Source organism: Benincasa hispida, chromosome 2 (assembly GCF_027475165.1).
Source record: "Benincasa hispida cultivar pf3 chromosome 2, pf3_genome.v1.1, whole genome shotgun sequence".
NCBI classification, from domain to species: Eukaryota; Viridiplantae; Streptophyta; class Magnoliopsida; order Cucurbitales; family Cucurbitaceae; genus Benincasa; species Benincasa hispida.
Window position 1 is genome coordinate 11,405,192 of NC_143479.1, and position 20,546 is coordinate 11,425,737.

At 33.1% G+C, this 20,546-nt stretch overlaps 1 protein-coding gene and 1 pseudogene across 1 annotated transcript; both read left to right on the forward strand.

Annotated features, from left to right (window-relative positions):
- Positions 1-440: 440 nt before the first annotated feature.
- Positions 441-866, forward strand: LOC150037644 (cytochrome P450 736A117 pseudogene; annotated as a pseudogene).
- Positions 867-4,122: 3,256 nt separating this feature from the next.
- Positions 4,123-7,006, forward strand: LOC120071899 (cytochrome P450 736A117-like). The gene is made up of 2 exons (XM_039024314.2): positions 4,123-5,338; positions 6,218-7,006. The coding sequence occupies exons 1-2, from the start codon at positions 4,424-4,426 to the stop codon at positions 6,818-6,820; spliced, it is 1,518 nt and encodes a 505-aa protein (XP_038880242.2). The 5' UTR covers positions 4,123-4,423; the 3' UTR covers positions 6,821-7,006.
- Positions 7,007-20,546: the final 13,540 nt, after the last annotated feature.

Genomic DNA, 20,546 nt, shown 5'->3' on the forward strand with positions numbered 1-20,546 from the left:
GCACCCTCTCCCTTATTATATCTTGTTCATAGCATGCCATTAATTAAGATTTGTTTGCATAACTATGTGTTTGAATGTATATTGTTGTATTTCGGTCACTGTGAGATCGGAGCGATCTGAACGTGCTCATGAAACTCTTCGGTAAGAGATCCTTCACATATATCATGCATGTTCAGGATCTAACACTCTTTATAATATGCATGATCTACTCTTTTTATTATCTATTAATTTTGAGATGAAACCTAATGTTATCTAATAACCTTGAGATTATGACTACAGAACATGTTTGCAGCAGGCACAGACATGACTGACACAATATTGGAATGGGCGATGTCAGAGTTGAAACATAAAAAAAAAAAATGAAGAAACTGAAGAATGAAATCAGAGAAATAAAAGGTGATCACAAAGGATGTTATGTAAATGAGAATGATTTAGACAAAATGGTTTATTTAAAGGCAATAATCAAAGAGACGTTGCGACTGCACCCACCCATTCCACTTCTTGTTTCTAGAGAATCAATCAAACCCAAAAATTTAAGAGGGTATGACATCAAACCTAGAACTCGAGTTATAAGCAATGTCGCCCCAAAACTATGGGAAGAAGCAGAGGAGTTTAGACCAGAAAGGTTTATGAACAATTCAATAGATTTCAAGGGTCAGGATTTCGTGTTGATCCCATTTGGTGCAGGAAGAAGAGGATGTCTTGGGATTGTGTTTGCAACTGTAATTAATGAGATAGCTTTAGAAAATTTGGTGCATAAGTTTGATTGGATGGTTCCAAATGGTGAGGTTTTGGACATGACAGGAGCTTTTGGGATGACCATTCATAGGAAGTTCCCACTTGTGGCTACAACAACTCCTTGTTAGAGGAACACACACCAAAATTTTTAGTTGAGTTGTAAATTTGGTCCCTATAATTTAAAGAAAGTTAGAATTTCATCCATATATTTTATAATTATAGTTTAGTTCTTGTGTTTTTATATATAAAAAATTCTCGTAAATAGACACTACAATAGAAACTATTAATGGAATGTTTATCAAACTATTGGGACTATTTATGTATTATCAAATCATAAAGACTAAGTTCTAATTCTTAAAATCATAGAAACTAAATTCTTACTTTCATTAAACCATTGGGACCAAATTTTCAATTTAACCGATTTTCATTTATTGGATGTGCTTTTGGTTACTTTTTAACTTTTAAATCAAAGTAAACATAGTTCAACAATAATTAACATGTATTATATTTCTTTTGAAATTGGAGGTTCACGGATTCTCCACTCATTCGTTGTTGTACTCAAAATATATTCAACACTCCCAATCAGGTGGTACTCATTTCAGCCCATTTATATTCATTTATTGTTTCTTAATTTATTTCTCTCACTTGTTGACATTACATGAGGGCTATACCCAATTTTCTTTTGTCTTTATTGATTACTTCATATCTTTTTTAAATGCATGCTCACACAATAGGACAATAATTTTTGTATTTTTTGAAAATTAAGTTGTATATACAAAAGCAATTAAGATTTTATTTTGGAAATTTTTTGATACGTAAGCAGCCAACCACTGCTTTATATGTATAAATTTTGTTATTATCTTTGGGAGCTAACTATTCGTACTTTGTGAGCAAGACTTAGATTTAAATTTTTGTGTTTGTTGAGATAATATATAAAAACAATTCTTGTTTGTGGATAAATTATTATAATGTCGTTTTTAAATTTTTGACCGACATTAAAAATGGATTCAACAACAGAATTTAAAACAAAACGGACATGGATTATGGGCTTCAATGTCGGTTTAAAACCGACATTTAACCGACATTAAAGATAGTACTATAAAAGGTCTTTAATGTTAGTTTTAAACCGACATTGAAAACCTTTTATAACACTATATTTAATGTCAGTTTTAAACCAACATTAAAGTCCAAAATTCTTGTAGTGTCAAGTCCATGAAAGCTGCTGGGGCATCAATTAATCTAAAAGGCATCACAACGAACTTATAATGCCCATATCTTGTTCGAAAAGCAGTGTTGGGAATATCAGACTTCTTGATTCGCAATTGATGATATCTTTATCATTAGTCTATTTTGGAGAATACTGAGGCTTCGTATAATTGGTCAAATAAATTATCAATACGTGGAAGTGGGTATTTATTCTTTATTGTCAACTTATTCAACTCTTGATAATCGTTACATCAACGCAATGATCTGCCTTTTTTTTTTTTTTTTTAACAAATAAGACAGATGCTCCCCTTGAAGACATGATAGGGTGTATAAATCCCTTGTCTAACAATTCTTGTAATTTTATTTTGAGTTCTTTTAACTCCGCAGGCGCCATTCTATATGGTGCCTTAGATCCAGGTTCAGCTCCTAGAATTAAGTCTATATAGATTTCTATTTCTCGACTAGATGGTAAACCTGGAAGCTCTTCTGGGAATACATCTTCAAACTCTCTTATCACTAGAACAGCCTTAATATCATCGTTTTGGTTTTGTGAATCCACCACGCTTGCTAAATATGCCTAGGCCCCATGGTTGAGCAAATGCTTAGTTTTTAAGGTTGAAATTATCCTTGGGGCTGTTTGTGATGGAATACACAAGCATGCAACGGAAGCAAACAGAATCAATAAGCACTCTAATTACATTTAATTTGAGTTTTAAAAGCATCCTTTCACAAGAGGGTTTGAACTAAACATACCTTTGATGAATACTTCCAATTCCTAACTGCTCTTCACGTTAATTCAGCTCCAAATCGACAGTGTGATACTGAAGTATGCCGTACTTTATTGTATATTGTACATTAGTCTCTCAAGTCATTAGAACAAGTGGAAGATTGTTGGGATTGGTGTCTTAATTCTCCCGAAGTCTCATTGTTTGTAATTATACACATTGTCTATAAATAAAATAATTGTTATTTCATTCTGGCATTTACTCACATCCAATAAACAAAGCTCCATGGTTATCTTATGTAAACTTAAGCATGTATATGTGATATACAAGTGGATCATGCCTTAAGTGATAACCTAAATAGGTTTGTCGTATAAGGATTAAGGTGGGATACCTGATTCTGGTGACACTATGGATACGACCCACTTTGTAGAGGTTTGCAAGTGTTGTAAACTACTACAGATGGTAAATCCTGACCTTAGAGACATGCAAGCAGAGGTGTCCTATATAAAGAGTTTGTGTAAGACCGGACCACGAGATGACTAGACTCTGTATATAACGTCGTTGATACTGGAGACTTACATCTCACCTAAACGATCATATGTGACACGACCTCAATCCTGGGTGTTTTGAGAATTTCTACCTTTGAGGGCGGTCCTTTGATTAGTATGGGTGAGAGTGGCCAGATTGCCAACTCAACATGCCTACCTTTTTGGAGACTTGTTTGATCTAGGAGTTGGGAACTCACTTACACGAGATGGAATCCACTTCTTCCTGGAAGCAGGGATAAGTAGATAGATTGCTCCCTTAAGGGCTAATTCCGAGGCTTGAACATAGTGGCCACGACTTCTCTTCGGAAGAGAGGACTCAGTCATAGTAGGACTATGACATATGTTCATTAGAGAATTCAGTGGTACTTAAGGAGTCAGATGTAGAAGTTTATTTTTATTTTTAAAATTTGGTTAAAAATTCAACTCTGGTATTTAAGAAAGATTTAAATTATTGTAAAAAATTGAAAGAAAAATAAACTTAATTTTCAACATCTAAACATTAATATTTAATTTTATTAGCCACAAAGTTGAAAATTTAGATAGCAATTAAACGATTTTAAACTTTAGATATCTATTATATAGATTTAACTTATAATTTTTATGGTGTAGGATGAGTCACTCAAAAGGTTAATCTCATGGAGGTCCTCCTACCCTAAAACAAATAAAATCAATTTGATTTTCCTTTTTTTTTTTTTTAAAAAAAAAAAAATCACATGATAAGGTGTACATCAGTTGGATTAGGTTGAGGGTATTTTTTGGACCAATCCAAATTAGATCGGTGACTCAAAAAACCCAAACAAAGTCTCAAACCCTAATGGTTGGGTTGGATAGGTTGTTGGATTATAATTTTTTTTTTTAATTTAAAATATGTAAACATTGGACTAGTAACTAAAATTTCATAAAATTAAACGTCAACCATCAAACATTTATAAAATTTATGATATTTATTACAAACTTTAAACAAAGATATATAGAATAAGTTTAATCCAACCCAACCCAATAATACAACTATCTCAACCCAATGCTTATACTTTTGATTAAATAGATTTGAACACCCATATCATGGTTGCTTATGTTTTTCTGTCCACACAAACGTGCGATTGATGGCATTGGAATAATTATTTGTTGGATCCTTCATTATATACATCCAAATTTCTTAATTTCTAAAATGGCAAAAATTTAAGCTGATACTAAAAAGAAAAAATTATGGAAACTCCTCTTCTTCTTCCTCCTTCTATTCAACTGTCACTTCATTCAATTTCCTTCACTGCTTTCATCGTCATCCTCATCTTCCTTCTCCAAAAATGGCTACTCTCCTCTTCAAAAACCTCACCGCCATCTCCACCAAAGCTTCCAATCTTCGGCCATCTTCTGGGCCTCGGCTCCCATCCCCATCTCACTCTGCTAAACTATGCCCGCCGCCATGGTCCTCTGTTTCTCCTCCGCCTCGGCTCTGTTCCCACCATCGTCGTTTCTTCCGCCGATCTCGCTCGAGATATCATGAAAACCCACGATCTCATCTTCGCTAACCGACCCAAATCAAGCATGAACCAGAAACTTCTTTACAGCTCCAGAGACATAGCTGCTTCTCCCTACGGCGAGTATTGGCGGCAGATGAAAAGCATTTGCGTGCTTCATCTCTTGAGCAACAAAAGGGTTCAATCCTTCCGTTCTGTAAGAGAAGAAGAGGTTAAATCGATGATTGAAAAGATTCAACACAACCCAGTTTCTGTGAATTTGACTGAAATTTTCTCTGGTTTGACTAACGATGTGATTTGCAGAGTCTGTTTAGGGAGAAAATACAGAGTGGGAGAAGAAGGGATGAAGTTCAGAGGTCTTTTAATGGAATTTGTGGAATTATTGGGGAGTTTTAGCATAAGAGATTTTATTCCTTGGCTGGGTTGGATTGATGGGATTACTGGGATGGATTCTAAAGCAAACAGAGTAGCCAAAGAGCTGGATGGTTTCTTTGACAGAGTGATTGAAGATCATATGAATCCAGAAAACAGAGACCAGAATTGTGAGGAGCACAAGGATTTGGTAGATGTTCTGCTTTGGATACAGAGAGAAAACTCTCTTGGATTTCCACTTGTGATGGATAGCATCAAAGCTATAATCTTGGTAAGATGAGTTTCCCCACATTACTTCTAAAAAGTTTCATTTCTTACTTATCTAACTTTTGCTCGCACATTGGAAACATCATATACACCAACTATTAACCTCGTGTAATTGCCATGGTTAACACTTTTATGTCCGCTTATTTCATGAAAATAAGGAGTGGAAAGGAAAATGATATTTTATTATCATATTTGATACAAATTTTTAATTTCGAAAATGAAAATATCTTATCCTAAAGTGGTTTTTCATGACCACCCAAATTGATGGATTTTCTCCATTTTCAATAGTTTTTCCTCTCTCTCTCTTTATTTTATCTTTTCATTTTATCTATTTTTCTTTTTCTTTTTCTTTTTTTTTGATATTGGTTAATTTATTTAATTTTTATAAACCTGTTTAGATTAAATTTATAATTGACATATATAATTCATTTTATTAATAATAATGCTAATATAATAATTTATTCTATTATTATGAATTAATATGAAAAACTATAATCTTTTAAAAAATATATGAATAACTATAATTATATTTGCTCAAGTTCTTTTTATTGGTAATATATAGACTTCAAGAACTAGATCTAAGTTTTATTATATCTATCAATTTTTTTACATTGTGTTATATCTTATTAATACTCTAAGCTTGATTGTTATATTTGTTGTTACCCTTATCAAATATATGCATAGCTCATCAAGCCCATATAGGCATTTGGGCTAAAAATAAAAGTTGGAATATCATCCAAGAATGGTAAGTCCCAAGAGGCATGTATCATGCATGCTTAGAATCTAACAATCTTTATAATATGCATGATCTACTCCTTTTATTATCAATTAGTTTTGAGATAAAACCTAATGTTATCTAATAACCTTGAGATTATGACTACAGGACATGTTTGCAGCAGGCACAGACACGACTTACACAGTATTGGAATGGGCGATGTCAGAATTGTTGAAACATCCAGAAACCATGAAGAAACTGAAGAATGAAATCAGAGAAATAAAAGGTGATCACAAAAGATGTTATGTAAATGAGAATGATTTAGAAAAAATGGTTTATTTAAAGGCAGTAATCAAAGAGACGTTGCGACTGCACCCACCCATCCCACTTCTCGTTCCTAGAGAATCAATCAGACCCATAAAGTTAAGAGGGTATGACATCAATCCTGGAACTCGAGTTATAATCAATGCATGGGCGATCGGGAGAGACCCAAAACTATGGGGAGAAGCAGAGGAGTTTAGGCCAGAAAGGTTTATGAACAATTCAATAGATTTCAAGGGTCAGGATTTCGAGTTGATCCCATTTGGTGCAGGGAGAAGAGGATGTCCTGGGATTGTGTTTGCAACTGCAATTAATGAGATAGCTTTAGCAAATTTGGTGCATAAGTTTGATTGGATGGTTCCAAATGGTGAGGGTTTGGACATGACAGGAGCCTTTGGGTTGACCATTCATAGGAAGTTTCCACTCGTGGCTACAGCAACTCCTTGTTAGAGGAACACACACCAAAATTTTTAGTTGAGTTGCAAATTTGGTCTTGTAATTTAAAGAAAGTTAGAATTTCGTCCATATATTTTATAATTATAGTTTTGTTCTTGTGTTTTTGTATTAAAAAAATTCTCGTAAATAGATGCTACAGTAGAAAATATTAATGGAAAGTTTATCAAACTATTGAGACTATTTATGCATTATCGGATCATAAAGACTAAGATCTAATTCTTAAAATCATAGAAACTAAATTCTTACTTTCATTAAATCAAGGGGACTAAATTTTCAATTTAACCAATTTTCATTTATTGGATGTGCTTTTCGTTACTTTTTAACTTTTAAATAAAGTAATATAGTTCAACAATAATTAACATGTATTATATTTCTTTTGAAATTGGAGGTTCACGACTCTCCGCTCTTTCATTGTTGTAAAAATATATTCAACACTCCCAGTGGTACTAATTTCAACCCATTTATATTCATCTATTGTTTCTAAATTTATTTCTCTCACTTGTTGACATTACATGAGTACTATACCCCCATTTTCTTTTGTCTTTATTGATTACTCCATATCTTTTTTAAATGCATGCTCACACAATAGGACAATAAATTGAAAGGTTATGAAAACTCAATACAATACCAATGATTTTGGTTTGGGTAAAATACGTTTTTGATCTCTGAGAACTGGGTTGATGTCTATTTGGTTCTTGAAGTTTCAAAATTAGTACTTTAGTCTCCAGTGTTTAAAAAATAGGTCTAGTCTAAATGGTCTATGTAGTTGACTAATGAAAAAAAAAATGTGGCGTTATTGAGTTAACAAATTCTAAATGTATTGTCAATATTTATTCATTTTAAATTGATTTTATATATGATATATGAAATTTTCTCCATTTCTCATTACCTCTCCCCTCCATGCCTTTCTTATGTGGCTTTCTTTTTAGGTTTTTCCCTCTATGTCTTTGATCATGGATTTTATCTCTACCCCCTCTTTTGTTGTGTTGTTAAATGGTATGCCAAAAGGACATATTACCCTCGCTCGCTGTCTTCAGCAAGGTGATCCTTTCTCCCCCTATTTATTATTATTTGTGCTAAGGGTTTTGCCCATACTTTTCATGTTGCTTACTCTACTACTTCTATTTGTGGAATTCAATTAGTTTCCAATTTCACACTTGTATTTTTTTTTAATGCAAATGATAATTTGTTGTTTTTCAAGGCTACTATAGTGGAATGTTAGCGCATGAAGCTTTTTTTATGTGACTATGAATTAGCATCAAGGCGGTGTGTAAATTTTAGTAAATTGACTCTTTGTGTTTCTCCCAATGTTCCTTTAGCCTGTGTCCAATTCATGTGTGAATCCTCGGGTGTTCGGGCGATGGAGAATTTTGGTTTATACCTAGGGCTTCCATTTGCCTTCTCTAAAAGGAAAAGCAAAGACCTTAGATGGTCAATACACTTGAGATCATGCAATTATTGCAAGAATTGTTTGGGTGAGAGTCCTCACAATTCAAGTAGAATGGGGCTATATTTGACGAAACCAGTAATGTCAGCTCCCTAAATGAACTCCAGTCTTTATTGAGTGTCAAGGGACAAATAGGGGAGAGAAATGTTGCCAACTCTAGTGAAGTCTATCAAAGGTGTTCGACCTCTAAGATAAAAGATGGAGTTTATAGTAAGGGGTTTGAAGCTGATTCCATTATTCTCTATGAAAGGAAGAAATCTAACAACAGTAAATATTATTTGCTTGTCTTGGAAACGTATTTAGTGGAGAATGATAATTCTACCAGGATAATTGATTTAGATGTCACTAATCATGTTTGTACTTCCTCTCAGGGAATCAGTTCTTAGAGGTAGCTGGAAGTTAGAGAGATGACTCTTTGAGTTGGTTTTGGAGAGGTTATTTTTGCTATTATCGTAGGAAGACTCAAGTTATTTTTTTTAACAAGAAACAATATATGTTATTGGACGATGTATATGTTTCTCTTAAAATCAAAAGGAATTTAATTCCAATTTCTTGTTTGATTGAGCATATGCATTCTCTTTCCTTATCTGAGAATAAAGTGTTTATTTTTAAGAATGAGATTGAGATCAACTATGCTTCAATGGAAAATAACTTGTATGTACTAAGGTCGTTAGTTACAAAGGCTGACCTAAATACTGAAATATTCAGAATAACAATGATAATTAAAAAACAGAGTTTTTCCTAAAGAAAACGGTCCAACTTTGGCATCTAAGGTTAGGTCATATTAATCTCAATAGGATTGAGAGATTGGTTAAGAGTGGACTTCTAAATAGTTTAGAAGAAAACTCTTTAACAGTATATGAGTCATGCCTTGAAGGTAAAATGATAAAACAATCTTTTACTGGAAAAAACTTATAGAGCCAAAGAGCCCTTGGATTTTATACATTCAAATCTTTGTGATCCAATGAATGTAAAAGCAAGAGGAAGGTACAAATATCCATCTCTTTCATAGATGATTATTCAAGTTATGGGTATCTTTACCTAATGCAACAAAAGTCTAAAACTCTTGAAAAGTTCAAGGAGTATAAGAATAAGATTGAAGACTTATTAGGTAAGAGAATAAAAAAAAACACTCTTATCTGATCGGGGTTGAGAGTATATGGACCTAAGATTCCAAGACTATATGATAGAATATGAAATAACGTCCCAACTCTTAGTAACTAGTACATCTAAACAAAATGGTGTATCAAAAAGGAGAAACAGAACCTTGTTGGATATGGTTTGGTCTATGATGATCTATGCTCAAGTTCTTGACTTGTTTTAGGGATATACAGTGGAGACTGCAGTTTACATTTGAAAAAAATTCCATAAAAAAAGTATTTCTGAAACACCTTTTGAGCTTTGGAGAGATCGTAAAGGTAGTTTACGTCACTTCAAGATTTAGGGATATTCGACACATGTGCTAATAAAAAATCAAAAGAAGTTGGAACCTCGTTCAAAAGCGTGCCTATTTGTATGCTATCCCAAGGAAACAAGAGGTGGGTACTTCTTCGATTAAAAAGAGAATAAAGTATTTGTATCGAAAAATTCTACTTTTTCGGAAAAATACCACATGAGAGACCACAAACCATGAAACAAATAGTATTAAGTGAAATTTTCAATGAAACTACTGAAATTTCAACAAGAGATGTTGAAGAGGCTAGTACATCAATAAGAGTTGTTGATGTTGGTTCATCTAGTCAAATACATCCATCATAAGAGTTGAGATTGTCTCGATGTAGTTGGATGGTTATGAACGCACCTGTTCAGTACATGGATTTAACAGAAGTCCAAGACATCATATCTGATGATGGAGTTGAGGATTCATTATCTTACAAGCAAGCAATGGAAGATGTTGATAAAGATAAATGAATTAAGACCATGAATATAGAAATAGAGGCTATGTACTTCAATTCTGTTTGGGAACTTGTAGATCAACCTAATTGGATAGAACCTATAGGTTGCAAATATATATACAATAGGAAAATGGGACGTAGATGGTAAGGTACACAACTTTAAGGCTAAAATGGTGGCAAAGGAATATACCCAGGTTAAGGGAGTGGACTATGAAGAAATTTTCTCACCTATTGTATGGACGTCAAGACTACTTTTTTGAATGGTAATCTTGAAGAGACCATTTACATGAATCAACCAGAGGGATTCATTGAGCAAGGTCAAGAGCAAAAGGTTTTCAAGCTTAATCGGTCCATACATGGATTGAAACAAGCATCTCGATCTTGCAATATAAGATTTGATACTGCGATCAAGTCTTATGGCTTTGACTAGAATATTGATTAACCTTGTGTCTACAAGAAAATCATCAACAGTTCAAAATCTTTTCTAGTATTGTATGTGGATGATATAAGTTTACCAAAAAATGTAAAGAAATGGCTAGCCGCCGAGTTTCGAATGAAAGACTTAGATGAGCCGCAGTTTGTTCTAGGGATCCAAATCATCAAAGATCGTAAGAACAAAATGCTGGCTTTGTCTCAAGCATTGAATATTGACAAGATGCTTGTCAAATATTCGATGTATAATTCCAAGAGGGGTTTATTACCTTTCAGGCATGTGATTGTCTAAAAATTGGTGCTTTAAGATTTCTCAAAAGGTTGAGGAAATGAGAAGATTCCCTATGTATCAGCTGTAGGCAACTTTATGTATGTCATATTGTGTACAAGGCCTGACATTTGCTATGCAGTAGGGATTGTCTGTAGATATCAATTCAATATGGGATTAGATCACTGAACAGTAGTAAAAAAATCCTCAAGTATCTACTAAGAATGAGAGACTATATGCTTGTGTATGAAGCCAAGGATTTGATCCTTATAGGATACACGAACTCTAATTTTTAGACTGATAAGGATTCTAAGAAATCCACATCAGGATCAATGTTCACTCTTAATGAAGAAGTTATAGTGTGGCGAAGCATCAAGTAAGGATACATCGTAGACTTCACAATAGAAGTTGAATACGTGGCTATTTTTTAAGCTGCTAAAGGAGCTGTTTGACTAAGGAATTTCCTTACTAATTCGGAAGTCATTCCAAATATGTCTTTGCCCATCACATTTTATTGTGATAACAGTGATGCTGTAGCAAATTCAAAGGAATGTAGGAGTCATAAAAGAGACAAATACATTGAAAGAAAATATCACTTGATTCAGGAGATTGTGCAACGAGGTGATGTGATAGTCATAAAGATAGCTTCGAAGCACAACGTTGTCGATCTGTTTATGACAACTCTCATGGCTAAAGTATTCGAGTGCCATCTAGAAAGTCTAGGACTATGAGATTTGTGTTATATTGTTTAAGGTAATTTGGAGATGTTACTAGGTATAGTATATGCTCTAGTTTATTATATTGTGTACTTGTATTATACCTTGTATTCTACACCTGACCAGCTTTAGAACAAGTGGAAGATTGTTGGGATTAGCGTCTTAAATCTCCTTGTTCTTGTAGATTGGAAACTTGTATAAATAAATTGTTATTAATAAAACAAAAGTTATTTTATTTGAACATTAATTCAATCCAATAAACTAAGTTCCAAGGTTATATGTAACTTAAATATATATGTTGTTGACATATAGGTAGATCATGTTTAGGTAATAATCTAAATGGTCTATAGTATATGGATAAGGTTGAGTGTCTTATCCTAGTGACACTACAAATACGGATCACTTTGTAATTGTTACAATTCGTGTAAAGTGTTACAAACGATTTGATCTTAATCGTTCATGTGGAGACATGTCGTGGACGTATCCTATACAAAGAGTTTGTATAAGACCGGACCGCAAAATGATTAGTCTTTCTTTATAACATCATTACTAGGAGAGATTAACATTTCAATAGGATGACCATAGGTGACTCAATCTTAATTTTGAGTGAGTTGCGGACTCCTGTCTATTAGGGCAATCCTTTGATCTATATGGGTGAGAGTGGTTAGATTCGCCGACTCAATATGCCCGCCACTTTGAGGATTTATCCGAGTAGAGAGCGGGAAACATAGATACACAAGATGAAATTTACTCCTTCCCAGTTCTAAGATAAGTAGATGAATTGCTCATTTAAAGGCTAATTTCGGGTCTTGAACGTGAGGGCCCCCACCTTCTCACTTGCAAGAGAGAGATTTAGTTTATAATTGGACTATAACTAATTGTTCATTAGAGGGATCAGTGGTACTTAAGAAGTTAGATGTAACTATAGGGGTGAAAGAGTAATTTGATCCAGCTGTAGTTACGAGCAACTTATGAAGGGTCGACTTTCTGTTGATTGGTTATATCTGTGGATAAAGAAATATATCCACAGTGCAAATAGTGCAACTGTCGATCTTTATGGAGTGACCGACAGTTAATGAATATTGGCTAATTGATTAAAGAGTTTAATTAATTAATCTCGACCATTGGAGCTTCTAATTTGTAGGTACATTAGGTCCCCTTGCTAGCTCACTAAGAGTTAATCAAGGAATAAATGGTTTTGGCATAATTTGAAATGTTCAAATTATTTAGGGAAAATTTTATATTAATATGATTAATATAAAGTATAGTATCTATTGATACATTATAGCTTAATTAAATATGAATATGATTTATAAATATTAAGAGAGATAAATATCTGAATGAAATTCAAATCAATATAATGTACATAGATACATTCTAATATATTGTTAATTATATATGTGATTTATAATTAATACTATAAAATAAATGAGAGTGATATATTTGAATAAGATTCAAATATTGATTATATGAATGTGATTTCATATAAATACTATAGGTTAAAATTAATATGGATAAGATTCATATTAAAACTATAGGTTATGTGAGAGGATATCAAATGAAATTGAATATATGATTTAATTATTAATTAATTACTATTATTAATTTGTTTATATATATTAAACAGGATTCGACATATTAAATTAATAATGATAATAACTCCCAAAAGGGAGTTATAGACGAAGGAATAGGGAGTTATAATTGTTGGGAATATCCTAAAACTCGTAGTTCGTGTTAAACATTCTATTTATCAATAAAGTTGTTTATTTTGCACTCTATTATGAAAATCCAATAAATATACCCATGGCTATAGTTTGACTACTTTAACTTTATGTAGTGACATAAATAGGATCAAGTTAATAGTATATAGCCTAAATGATCTATAAGTATATGAATGAAATTGGGTATATCATCCTGGTAACACTATTGGATGCAGTCCATTTTGTATAGGTAATACAAATGATGTGACTACAAATTTGTATAGGTAATACAAACAAATTTGGTCTTGTAATTAAAGAAAGTTAGAATTTTGTCCATATATTTTATAATTATAGTTTAGTTCTTGTGTTTTTATTCTCGTAAATAGACGCTACAATAGAAAATATTAATGGAACGTTTATCAAACTATTGGGACTATTTATGTATTATCAGATCATAAAGACTAAGTTCTAATTCTTAAAATCATAGAAACTAAATTCTTACTTTTGTTAAACTATAGGGACCAAATTTTTAATTTAACCAATTTTCATTTATTGGATGTGCTTTTCATTACTTTTTAACTTTTAAATCAAAGTAAGCATAGTTAAACAATAATTAACATCTATTATATTTCTTTTAAACTTGGAGGTCACGACTCTCCACCCTTTCCTTGTTGTACTCAAAATATATTCAACATTCCCAGTCATCTGGTACTCATTTCAACCAATTTATATTCATATATTGTTTCTATGAGTAATATACCCCATTTCTTTCTTTATTGATTACTCCATATCTTTTTTAAATGCATACTCACACAATAGGACAATAAATTGAAGGGATATGAAAACTCAATACAATACCAATGATTTTGGTTTGGATAAAATATGTTTTTGGTCTCTAAGAATTGAGTTGATATCTATTTGGTCCTTGAAGTTTCAGAATTAGCACTTTAGTCTCCAACGTTTAGAAAATAGGTTTAATCTAAATGATCTATGTATTGAATTGACCATTAGTTGACTAATGAACAAATAATGTGACATTATTGAATTGAAAAATTTTAAATGTATTGTCAACATTTTTTCACTTTAAATTGATTTTATATATGATATATGAATTTTTCTCCATTTCTCATTACCTCTCCCATCCATGCCTTTCTTATGTGGCTTTCTTTTTAGGTTTTTCCCTCTATGTCTCTGATCATGGATTGTATCTCTACCCCATCTTTTGTTGTATTTTTAAATGGTGTGCCAAAAGGACATATTACCCCCTCCCCCGGTCCCCAACAAGGTGATACTCTCTCCCCCTATTTATTTATTATTTGTGCTGAGGGTTTGGCCCATGCTTTGCGTGTTGCTCACTCTACAGCTTTTATTTATGAAATTCAAAATAGTTTTCTAGTCCTCCAATTTCACACTTGTTTTTTTTTCTTTGTAGACGATAGTCTGTTGTTTTTCAAGACTACTATAGTAGAATGTTGGCACATAAAGCTTATTTTGCGTGACTATGAATTAGCATCGGGGTAATGTGTGAATTTTAGTAAATCGACTCTTTGTGTTTCTCCTAATGTTCCTTCAGCTCGTGTCCAATTCATGTGTGAATCCTTGGGCGTTCGGGCAATGGAGAATTTTGGTTTATACCTAGGGCTTCCATCTACCTTCTCTAAAAGGAAAAGCAAAGACCTTAGATGGTCAATACACTTGAGATCATACAATTATTGCAAGAATTGTTTGGGTGAGAGTCCTCACAGTTCAAGCAAAATGGGGTTGTATTTGAAGAAACCAGTAATGTCAGCCCCCTAAATGAACTCCAGTACTTATTGAGTGTCAAGGGACAAATATAGGAGATAAATGTTGCCAACTCTAGTGAAGTTTTTCAGTGGTTCAACCTCTAAGATAAAAGATGGAGTTTATAGTAAGGGGTTTGAAGCTGATTCCATTGTTCTCTATGAAATGAAGAAATCTAACAACAATAAATATGATTTGCTTGTCTTGTAAATGTGTTTAGTGGAGAATGATGATTTTGCCTAGATAATTGATTCAGGGGCCACTAATCACGTCTGTTCTTCCTCTTAGGGAATTAATTCCTAGAGGTAGCTGGAAGCTGGAGAGATGACTCTTTGAGTTGGTACTGGAGAGGTCGTTTATGCTATTGTCATAGGCAGACTCAAGTTATTTTTTTTAACAAGAAACAATATATATTATTGGATAACGTATATGTTGCTCTAAGGAATTTAATTTTAGTTTCTTGTTTGATTGAACATATGTATACGTTTTCCTTCTCTGAGAATGAAGTGTTTATTTTTAAGAATGAGATTGAGATCAACTATGCTTCAATGGAAAATAACATTTATGTACTAAGTTCGTTAGTTACAAAGGCTGTCCTAAATACTGAAATATTCAGAATAGTAACAAAAATTAAAAGATAGAGTTTCTCCTAAAGAAAATGGCCTAACTCTGGCATCTAAGGTTATGTCATATTAATCTCAATAGGATTGAAAGATTGGTTAAGAGTGACTTCTAAATGGTTTAGAAGAAAACTCTATACCAGTATGTAAGTCATGCCTTGAAGGTAAAATAACAAAACAACCTTTTACTGGAAAAGGTTATAGAGCCAAAGAGCCCTTGGAGCTTATACATTCAAATATTTGTGATCTAATGAATGTAAAAGCAAGAGAAAGGTACAAATATTCCATCTCTTTCATAGATGATTATTCAAGTTATGAGTATCTTTACCTAATGCAACAAAAGTCTAAAACTCTTGAAAAGTTCAAGGAGTATAAGAATGGGGTTGAAGACTTGTTAGGTAAAAAGATAAAAAAAAAAAAAATACTTCGATCTGATCAAGGTTGAGATTATATAGACCTAAGATTCTAAGACTATATGATAGAACATAGAATAACATCCAAACTCTCAGCAACTAGTACATCTAAACAAAATGGTGTATTAGAAAGGAGAAATAGAACCTTGTTGGATATGGTTTGGTCTATGATGAGCTATATCAACTTCCTGACTCGATTTAGGGATATGTAGTAGAGACTGCAGTTTACATTTGAACAATGTTCCATATGAAGGAACTCTATTGAGAGAATCTTGAGTGGAAGTGGATCGAACAAATTTCGTAATTCATTGAATATAAAGTTTACAATAAACAAACAACAAGATTTGCGTTTAAATCTAAATTACAACATGCTTTGCAAGAAAAGGGTTTTAAGAAACCTCACATTTGAAGAACTTTTTCTTCATGTTTTTCCGCCGAACAATCACAAGAAACTTGAAGACCTTCTTCAAGATAAACCTCAAACCAAAATTAGACATTACCACAGTGCAAACCTTGGTATTCTCAGGGTGAGAACCAAGAGTGGTTGGCTCTGACTATTTTGGTTAAGAGGAAAAAGTTAATGTGGAGGAAGAAGAAGACTAGAACTCTCTCAAGAACACAAAAAATACACAGAACACTTCTATAATATTTCTCAATTGTTCAACCAACTTCAACGTCTAAAACAAGAAGAAAACAATTTTCTTTTTATTCTCTTTTACCAAATAGAATAACCACCCCCACTAATGTGGGTGGAGAGAAAAGATAGGGAAGGGAGTTGTAACTCCCTTCCTTATTATCAAAATAATAATAATAATATAAATATAAATATGATAACTAACTTATCGTATTCGTATTATATATATATATATATATAAATATTATATATATTATATGTTATATCAAATATAACATATAGCCTATAGTTTTAATATAAACTATAGTTTCTTTTCTCTTTATATGAAATTTAATATAAATCATATTTATATTAAATTTAACAACTATGAATCCAATTCATAGAAAATATATTTGAATCTCATTCAAATATTTATTTCCTCCCATTAATCTATAATGTATCAAATACATTATGGCAATTATATCACATATAATTGAAACAACTTAATTATATCATATATAATTTAATACCTCTATTAATTTAAACAATTCAAATTAATCCAAAAATTAATTCTCAACTTAATCCTATTGAGCTGCAAAGAGGACCTTATGGACCTGTAGCTTGAAGCTCCAACGGTACATGAATAATTAATTAATCTCTTTAATTACATTATTCACCATCCGTTAATTGTCGAGCACTCCACTAAAGATCGACAATTGCACTCTTCGCACTACAGATATTTTTGTGTCCATTGGATATAACAAATCAATAATACGATGATCATTTACAAATTGGTCATAAGGACAGCTGGACCAAATTACCGTTTTCCCCCTATAGTTATAACTCCTTAAGTACCACTGATTCTTCTAATGAGAAATAGATCATAATCCTAATATGACTAAACCTCTCTCAGGCTAGAAGAGAGTATGTACTACATTATTCAAGACCCAGAATCAGTTCTTAAGGAAGCAATTTATCTACTTACCCCTGCCTCGGGGAAGAAGTGATTCCATCTTCTGTAGCTATGCTCCCAGCTCCCCAATCAGACGAATTCAAAAAATGGTAGGTTCGTTGAGTCGGCGATTTGGCCACTCTTGCCCATACAAATCAAAGGACTGCCCTCGTAGGCAGAAGTTCACAACTCACTCAGGATTTAGGTCATATTACCTATGGTCATCTTGGTGAAATGTAAGTCTCTATTATGAACGATGTTATGTAATAAGACTAAACATTTCATGGTCCGGTCTTATACAAACTCTTTTGTATTTAATATCCCCACTCGCATGTCTAATACATGAATAATCAAGATCAAATCATTTGTAGCACTTTACAACAATTGTCATACCTACAAAGCAAGCCATACTCGTAGTGTCACTAGCATAATGTACCCAGCCTTATCTATCTACTATAGACCATTTAGATTATCACTTACACATGATCCACCCATATGTCACCACATACATGTTTAAGTTACAAAGATAACCATGGATGTTAGTTTATTGGTTTGTGGTTAATGCAACTAAAATATCATATATTTTATAGATAAAGTGAATAAAATATATGATATTTTATTAAATATATAATGAGTTTGTTCAATAAGGTTTACAAACTATAGAACCCTATGAGATTTAGGGCATCAACCCCAACAATCTCCCACTTGACCTAAAGCTAGTGAGGTGTACAATATAATCAAAATACAAAGTACACAAATAATAAACTAGGGCATAACACACCCAATACAATATCTTCTACTTGCCCTAGTCCAGACGTGGCATGTCCTATAGACCGATACTCTGTAGGTGACCCTTAAACACTGTAGCCGTGAGGGCCTTTGTAAAGGATCAACAACGTTGTGCTCAGAAGCTATTTGCGTGACAATCACGTCTCTTCGATGCACAATCTCTTGGATGAGATGATACTTCTGCTCTATATGCTTGTCGTGCTTGTAACTCCTAGGCTCTTGGAAATTAGCCACAACACCACTGTTATCACAATAAAGTACGATGAGCTTTAACATGTCTAGTCAACTTCTAGATCAATCAAGAATTTCCTGAGCTAAACGACTTCCTTAGTAGCTTCACAAGCGGCTACATACTCAGCCTCCATAGTGGAGTCAGCGATGCAACCTTGCTTGGTGCTTTGCCATACTACTGCCCCTCCGTTAAGAGTGAACACTGATTCTGATGTGGATTTCCTAGAATCCCTATCAGTTTGAAAATCAGAGTTCGTGTATCTCATAAGGATCAAACCCTTAGAACCATACACAAGCATCTAGTCCCTCGTTCTCTGTAGATACTTGAGGATGTTTTTAACGACTGTCCCCCATCAATGTTTTAATCAAAGCCATAAGATTTGATCGCAATATCAAACCTTATGTTTGAAGATCAAGAAGCTTGTTTCAGTCCATAAATGGACCGATGAAACTTGTAAACCTTTTGCTCTTGACCTTGGGTTATGAATCCCTCGGGTTGCACCATATAAATAATCTCCTCAAGATTAACATTCAGAAAAGCAGTCTTGACATCCATTTTCCATATCTCATAATCATAATATGAGACAATGGATAGGAAGATCCTGATAGACTTAAGCATGGCAACAGGCAAGAAAGTCCCCTCATAGTCGACTCCCTTTACCTGGGTATAACTCTTTGCCACCAGTGTAGCCTTAAGGTTTGCACCTTCCCATCAGCACCTCATTTCCTCTAGTAGATCCATATATAACCTATAGGTTTAACCCCATCAGATTGATCTACAAGATCCCATACGGAATTGAAGTACATAGACTCCATTTCGAGATCCATGGCTTTGATCCATTCATCTCTGTCAACATCCTCCATTGCCTTCTTGTAAGATAATGGATCCTTAACTTTGCCATTAGCTACCATAGCTAGGATTTCAGTTAAACCCATATAGCGAATAAGTGGGTTCGCAACCACCCACTACGTCGAGGTTCCCTCAACACTTGAGGTGGATTTGACCTACTAGATGAACCTACTTCAAAACCTCTTGTTGAGGTACTAGGTTTTTCAACAACTCTTGTTGAAGATTCAGTAGCTTCTTTGGAAATCTCATTCAACATAATCTTACTTCTGGGCCTGTGCTCCCTTCTATGGTCTTCCTCAAGAAAAGTAGCACGAGTAACTTTTTCTTCACGTTTTTCCCTTGAACAATCACGAGCAACTTGAAGACCTTATTCAAGATAAACCTCGAACAAAAACTGGACACTACCACAATGGAAACCTTAGTATTCTCAAGGTGAGAAGCCAAGAGTGGTGAGCTCTGACTATTTTTATTAAGAGGGAAAGATTAATGTGGAGGAAGAAAAAGATTGAGAACTCTCTCAAGAACACAAAAAAATACACAGGAACTCTCTCAAGAACACAAAAAAATACACAGAACACTTATGTAATATTTCTCAATCGTTCAACCAACTTCAACATCTAAAATAAGAAGAAATCAATTTTCTTTTTATTCTCTTTTGCCAAATAGAATAACCACCCCCACTAATGTGGGTGGAGAGAAAAGATGGGGAAGGGAGTTGTAACTCCCTTCTTATTATCAAAATAATAATAATAATATAAATATAAATATGATAACTAACTTATCATATATATATAAATATATATATATATATTATATGTTATATCAAATATAACTTATAATCTATAGTCTTAATATTGTATCACATACAATATAAACTATAGTTTCTTTTCTCTATTATATGACATTTAATATAAATCATATTTATATTAAATTTAACAATTATGAATGCAATTCAGAAAATATATTTGAATCTCATTTAAATATTTATTTCCTCCCAATAAGCTATAATGTA

Excerpts from the sequence above, each read along its gene's own strand:
- LOC120071899 (XM_039024314.2), top strand. The coding sequence starts at position 4,424 with ATGGAAACTCCTCTTCTTCTTCCTCCTTCTATTCAACTGTCACTTCAT. Across the intron at positions 5,339-6,217 it reads GCATCAAAGCTATAATCTTG|GACATGTTTGCAGCAGGCAC; the intron begins GTAAGATGAGTT and ends TTATGACTACAG.